The sequence below is a fragment of the Sapajus apella genome, unplaced genomic scaffold (genome assembly GCF_009761245.1).
Source record: "Sapajus apella isolate SASKATOON/1434 unplaced genomic scaffold, GSC_monkey_1.0 scaffold1751, whole genome shotgun sequence".
In the NCBI taxonomy this organism is placed as follows: Eukaryota; Metazoa; Chordata; class Mammalia; order Primates; family Cebidae; genus Sapajus; species Sapajus apella.
The window spans coordinates 1-6,695 of record NW_022438677.1 but is presented as its reverse complement, the minus strand read 5'-3'; the positions used below and the strand labels follow the sequence as shown (position 1 = coordinate 6,695).

At 51.0% G+C, this 6,695-nt stretch overlaps 1 gene segment (V, D, J or C); it reads right to left on the bottom strand.

Moving 5' to 3' along the window:
• Positions 1 to 218: 218 nt before the first annotated feature.
• Positions 219 to 881, bottom strand: LOC116546964. The segment is given in 2 exon segments: positions 219 to 613; positions 723 to 881. Coding segments are annotated over 2 exon segments (507 nt in total).
• Between the last annotated feature and the right edge of the window lie 5,814 nt (positions 882 to 6,695).

Below are 6,695 nucleotides of genomic sequence, written 5' to 3'. Positions count from 1 at the left end.
CAGAGGAAGGTCTGTGATGACACAGCTGTCCCTGCCACCTCAGCCAAGTGTTGCAGTGCAGAGACCCTGTGTCCCAAGATGCAAGATCAGGAAGTTCTGTTTCTTAGAGTTCCTGTTCCTGACTGAGTATGAAGAAATGGAGCCTCTGCTCTCAGGCAGGGCCCTGGATGCCGCTGGGACCAGTGGGGAAGTTTCAGCAGCAGAAGCCACAGAACAGGCCTGAGCAGCAGCTGCTAGGGACTCAGCTTCCCGGCAGAGGAGGAAGGGGGTTCTTGTCTCAGTTCCCCATTGGCCTGGAGCACTGTGCGAGCACTCAGGCTGCTATCCCATGCTGAGCAGTAATAATCGGCCTCGTCCTCAGCCTGGAGTCCAGTGATGGCCAGGGAGGCTGAGTTGCCAGACTTGGAGCCAGAGAATCGGTCAGAAACCCCTGAGGGTCGCTTATTACTTTCATAGATGAGGAGTTTGGGGGCCGTTCCTGGGAACTGCTGGTACCAGCTTACATACTTACTTCCGATATTGGAACTGCTTCCAGAACAGGAGATGGTGACCCTCTGCCCAGGGTTCCCAGACACTGAGGGTGGCTGAGTCAGCACAGACTGGGCCCAGCATCCTGGAAGTGGGAGACACACAGGCATCATCATTCTGGGTGTAGAGACAAGAGGAGAAAGCAAGAATCCATAGGCTTCCCAGGGCCCCTCCCCTGGACCCCATGCAGTCACCTGTGCAGTGAGCCAGGACAGTGAGGAGGAGAGGAGCCCAGGCCATGCTGGAGATTGTCCTGAGTGCTGCCTTCTGTGCCCACAGCTGAAGCAGAGCTTCCCCAAATGTCTCCCTGACCCTCTTCATATCTGAGAGTGGGAGGGTCCATCCATGCAAATCAGACCCCCCAGCTTTCTAATCCCACCCTGGGCCCATAGGTAAGGTCCCTATGCCTCAGGATGTCAGGGGGTGGCAGGTTTGGGGCACTGTGGTCCGAAGGGGTGGGGAGGACCCAGCTGTGAACCCTGAGAAGAGGTCACCAGGCAGGGCAGGTGGCTGGTTCTGCTCTAATCACCCCCAGTCTTCTCAGGAATGGTTCTCAAGCGCCTCCTGGTGTCCAGACCAAAACAAACCATTTACAATGTGACAAGAGCCTCTCAGAGACACCGCCACCTCCCTGCTGCTCTGTTCTCTGTCCCCTCTCTGGGTCAGGTCAGATGGTACCTGTATCCTGTCCCTGTAACCTCAGGACTGTCCTCACACTTTACTGGGCTCCTCAGGGGTGAATCTGTCCATGGCGCTCTCACCGTTTATTGTAGAGAACTCAGGTGGTGACTACACAACGTCCTCAGGTCAGAATCAAACACAGAGCAGGGACTGACCTTCATGAACTCACTTCCCACATGGGGACCTCTCCTCTCATGTGGCTCCTTCTTGGTGGCCAGAGCTCTCCTTCCTCTGTGATCCTGCAGCACTGAGTTGAAAGGGAGCTCTTTCCTCTAGGATGCCCAGGGCACATTCCCAGATGGTTATTCTGGCAAAGCTGTGTTCTCCACTGCCCCAGAATTGCAGTCATCATAATGTGGGTTCTGTGACCAGGCTGAGCAGTGTCTCACATACAGGAGAAGGTTGCCCATGATCCCCTCCCTGCCTGTGAGTGCTCTTTCTGGTGGATGCCACATCAGCTCTTAGGGTGAGGGCAGAGAGACGAGCAGGTCCCAGTTCAGCCCCATCCTGGGGTCAGTAGAATGTACCCCATGTCATAAGAGGTAGGTCTTTGTCAAATAGTTATTGAGCATGTATCTTTTGCTGGGCATAGAGCTCAGTGTTGGAAATGCCATGTTGATCTAGAAAGCTTAATTCCTGCCTTTTGCAGTTGATCCTAATAAAAACAAAGGCATCGGAGGGGCACTGGAGTCCTCTTCCATTTCCTTAATCCCTGGGTCAGAGATCAGAGAGGCCCTTCTGCACTCAAGGGTCCAGGAAGAGATGATTTGGTGGAATCAGAGGAAGAAAGAAGAGAAACTATAGGAGAGCCACGGGGATATCAGCCTGACCTGAAGATCCCTGTATTCAGGTGAAGATGTAGGGAAGTCCACAAGGTAGACACAGATGTGTCACATAAATAACAGGATCTAGGAGACGCGGACTCCCTGGAAGGAGGGATTGTGATTTAGAAGACACCCTTGCAGGGCAAGTCCTCAGGAATCCAAGAAGATGTACTTTTGTTCCCCAAGTCCAGAAGCTTGTTTACTGGTTTGGCCTTATCTGCTGGGGCTACTGGAAAGGAAGGCAGGGAGGAGCCACGTGTGAGTGGGGAGAGGCGTGGAGAGAGGGAGAGCATGGGCAGCAGAAGAGGACGTTTCACTGTAGGAGAGCCTGGATGGGAGGTGTGACATGAAAATGTTCAAGTGGACAGGCTTTTTAAAAAAAGAAGTTTCATATAAATGGGATCGTGTAAATTTTTGGCTTGTTGTGAGAGAAGAAGACAAATTCAAAGCTATTTTGCTGTTATTTTAAAAGACAGTGTATCTTCAACAAAGAAAATTTGCTTCACAGGTGCTATACTTGTAGACTGTGTGCACTGTATTTAAAAAGGCCTTTTAATTTTTTTTTAAGCATCATACTGCTTTTCTTCAAAAATATTTATGCCACGTAAAATTGTCGAGATTAGTTAATACTAGATTTTTGTAAAAGTCATGCTCTTACCTTTTGGAAACGTCTACTCTGAACCTTTCTGAGGTTATTCATTGAGAAGGCCGGGAACATGCACTACCTAATGTATTCCTGCCGTTGTTTTTCAGGGGTAAACTCATGAAGCTCTGGAATGAATTTTCCTAGATCTTGGAGTGTTTTCTAAGAGGTAATGAAACTTTTCTCTGCTAACCCTGTATTTATTAAGGAACCCTCCCACCTCTCTTTTTTGTGACAATGGGCTGTCGATGCATGGTGGGCGTCATTAGCTGCTGAGTGGAAAATGAGCCATGTGAGGGAATGAGAACGTAAGAGTGAGCATAGGGTTTTGGAAATCAAACGGCCCTAGACCTGAGGAAATAATATGACATTATTAGGTAGAGACAGCACTTTCTAGAAGGACACTGAGAAGAAGAAACTAAGCTTTGAGTAAACTCGGAGAGTTCAGTTATGTCTCTAATAGTTGGCTTTGTGTCCTGAAGAGGCAGGGTCACAGCTGAGTCAGAGGCAGGTTGATACTGATCTCAGACCCGGGGACAAGGACCCAGGGAGGACTCTCAGCAGTGACACAGGTGACCTGAGGGAGCAGCAGCCTTGGGATGGGAGCAGAAGGAGGCACCCTATGGAGTGCATGAACAGAGGGGAGGGGCAGGTGCTGTCCCCTAAGTCTGGTCCTCAGGTGAAAGAGGAGCAGGAGCAGATGGAGAACAAGTGACTAGGTGGTGGCGATCAGTGACCTCTAGTGTGGCTTCTTGAAATCCCTTTTCCTTTTGTTAAAATTTTTTCTCCTCTGTGCTTAGGAGGCCAACATGAGGGTGTTTATCTGCTTTCTGTCTCTCCAAACACGACCTGATTCTCCGATCAATGCCTCCCTGATGGGCGTTGTGTGTCTTAGCCTGGAACTGATCTGTGAAAGGATATCAGAAAGGTCAGGGAGCCCAAGATGGAGTTTTAGGAGACAGAGACACGCTTGCCTGTGTCCCAGCCCAGCTTTCAGTCTTCACTAGACAACACCCATCACGAACTAAAGATGAGCGTGGAGGGTAGAGTGATTCACACAGTGGGGCTACTCAGGCATGTCTCCTGGTTTTTTTTTCTTGTCCTCTCATGACTGGACCCCAGATCTCCCAGCCACGAGTTTAGCATGTAAATGTCACCAGCTGCAATGTTAGGGACAGGCCATGTGTGGCCAAAAGCAGTCAGATAGGCTCCGTGTTCACCATGAAGCTGTCGTGGGAGATGGCATGAATAGTCTGTTTGTCCTGAAGGCTGAGAATTCTGACCAGTGGGTCAGAAAGGACAGATCTTTCTCATTCTGGAATTTTTATAGTGAGGATGTAATATGTGAAATTGGGGAGTCCATTTTTTTCCAAATAGGAATTCAGCCAGTGGATAGGAGAGATTATGGAGAATTGACATCTCATACATCTGAGATGTTTTCTCTCCTTCTTGCCACATGGAGAGGGAAAGGTCCTGTGACACATTTGATCAAGGCTGGGAAGTGTTGTCTAAGTTTTCACTGTGACAATGAGCTTAAGGCTTCCTGCAGCCCCCAAGACTTGAAGGACCCCGAGTAGTGTAATCACTGTGCCCTGCTCAGGGGCTAAGGCCCGCCTCGCCCCTCACCCAGGCTTCAGTCCCTCCTCACCAGAAGCTGGTGCTCAGTCTGACCACTCTCTCCCGGTGACCCCAGCTGGTCCCACGGCCTTCACACTTTCTACCTCCTTGTCCATCTTCTCTGAAGCGACCGGAATTGTCCTCACAAACTTACCTCAGATCCTGTGTCCTTCTTCCCCAACCCGCCAACGGCTCCTCCACCCACCCAAGCTCTCCTCCCCTCACTGTGCGATATCATCTTATTGCATCAATATTTTTACTTGGGTGTCTTTTTTACAAGTCGGTTTCAGCTCTATGAGGACAGGCACCATCCTGTGTTGTCCTCCCTGTGTCCTCAGTCTTTCACCCTGTGTCTGGCACACAGTAGGTGCTCAGCAAATGCTGTGGGTGGACAGACCTCTGGTATCTGGCTGTCCTGGGTCAGACACAGGGGACTCTTAGTCTTGTCCTGACCTGCCATGGACTTGGCTCCCAGGGCAGCCTGACCGTGGTACTGACAGGTTTTTCTCTATATGAGGCAATATGGCAATGTGTTGTTGCTAAGAGTGGGATGTGTGGATAGAATTGCACAGAACGGGACACATTCTGTAGACCGTGTTCACTGGAGTAGGTCTGAGACTTTAAATTTTGGCCACTGTGTTAATTACCTTACTTGGTCAATGGGAGGGACTTCCCAGGGATGCCTTATCACTGGGTAGACAGCAGGTTTTTCTCCCATTTAGCCACCGGCCTGCAGCACTGCACGAGTATGGATTCCTGGATCTCAAGCTGAGCATAGGAGTCAGCCTCGTTCTCTACCTGTAGCCCACAGATGCTCAGGGAGGCCGTGTTGTTTGACCTGAAGTCCTATAACTGGGCTTGGACCAGTGTGGTCCAGTGACTGATATCGTATGAGCAGTTTAGGGACACTGCTAGGTGATGCTGGTTCCAGGACACAGGCCCACACTCAGCCTTGCTGCTGCTTCCAGTGCGATAAACACTGGCCGTTTGCCCCACAGATGTGAACCCGGCACACCACTGAGTCAGCAGAGATTGTTTCAGAACCACGATATGTGGACAAACACGGGGTGAGAGTGGCAGGTCAGTGGACAGGAAAACAGAGTCCTCATTCCTTTCGTTCCCAGTTCTGAGACTGGGCTCCAGCCACCCATGCGGTGAATGAGGAGAGACTGAAAAGGAGGCGCCCAGGCCATGGTAGGGACCCCCCACAGTTCTGTATCCTGAGGACCTTCAGCTGGACCTGGGCTCCCCAAGTCTCTCTTATCACCCTAGCAGTCCAGGGTGAGGGGGAACTCTTCATACAAAGCAGCCTCCTTTCCAGAACTGTCGAAGCCCCACCTGGGCCCTGACTCTGACCTGTTTCTTGAAAGCGGACCCTGGAAGGAAGGCGGAACTGTGTAGGGTGTTCTGTGGCTCCCCAGGAACCTGTGAGTACTCAGCTGCTAACCATGGGGGGAAAGGGCAGGGGGCTTCAGCCCAGGGCTAGCATGTGGCTCCCAGCTGATATCCACAACACAGACTTCGGGGACAGGCCACAGCACCCCCTGCTGCCCAAGGCTGAGATAGGCCCAAGTAACTGCCTCCATTGCATACTTTGTCCTCTCCCAATAGGATGAAGCCGGGCCGCGTCCAGGCCAGTAAGCACCTGAGTCTCAGGTCTCCACATAGCCCTTCTCCCCCTGGACCTGCTCAGCTCACGGTGTGGCTTACAGGGCAGTCCTGGGAGCTTGGTCTCCCTGAGGAGCCTTCCCTGGGGGCTGCAAAGCAGGAAGCCCAGGGGGACAGGGCAGCACCTCCTTCCGAGGTACTGAGAGGTACTCTCTCTTTTCTCTCTTTGGGCTGATCAGAGCCTGCTCCCAGAGGCCCTGCCCCTCCTTCTGAACCCTCACTCCTTCTCAGTCCCTTACTGACAAATTGCACAAAGATAGACCAGATAGATAGATAGATAGATAGAAAGAATACTTGTCAATCTCAGGCATAAATTCTAGGATGATGAAGACACCAAGAGCAATTAATTAATTGATTGTTTTCTAGCCCCTGCTCTTCTGTAGCAACCCTGGTGCATCCTGGCCCTGACGCTCCCCCATAATCAGGCCCTTTACTGGCTTCAGTCTGTCCCAAGCATGTCTCTGCCAGTCTGGCCTCCAGACAGGGTGTTCTGAAATCCTCAAACCCCTGAGGAACTCTGGCCTCCAGTATCTAAGCTTTCATCTCTAATAGTAAGGGAATGGCTTCGTATTGATCCCATTTTCTCTTTCAAACAACTTTACAGGGAAGGTGTAATCATCATTATCTCCATTTTTCAGGTGAGGTAATAAAGCTCAGAAAGGTTGGGCTGCCCAAGGCCACGTAGACAGTAAATGCCAGGACCCAAGCCCAGATGTTTAGTTTATTTAGAAATA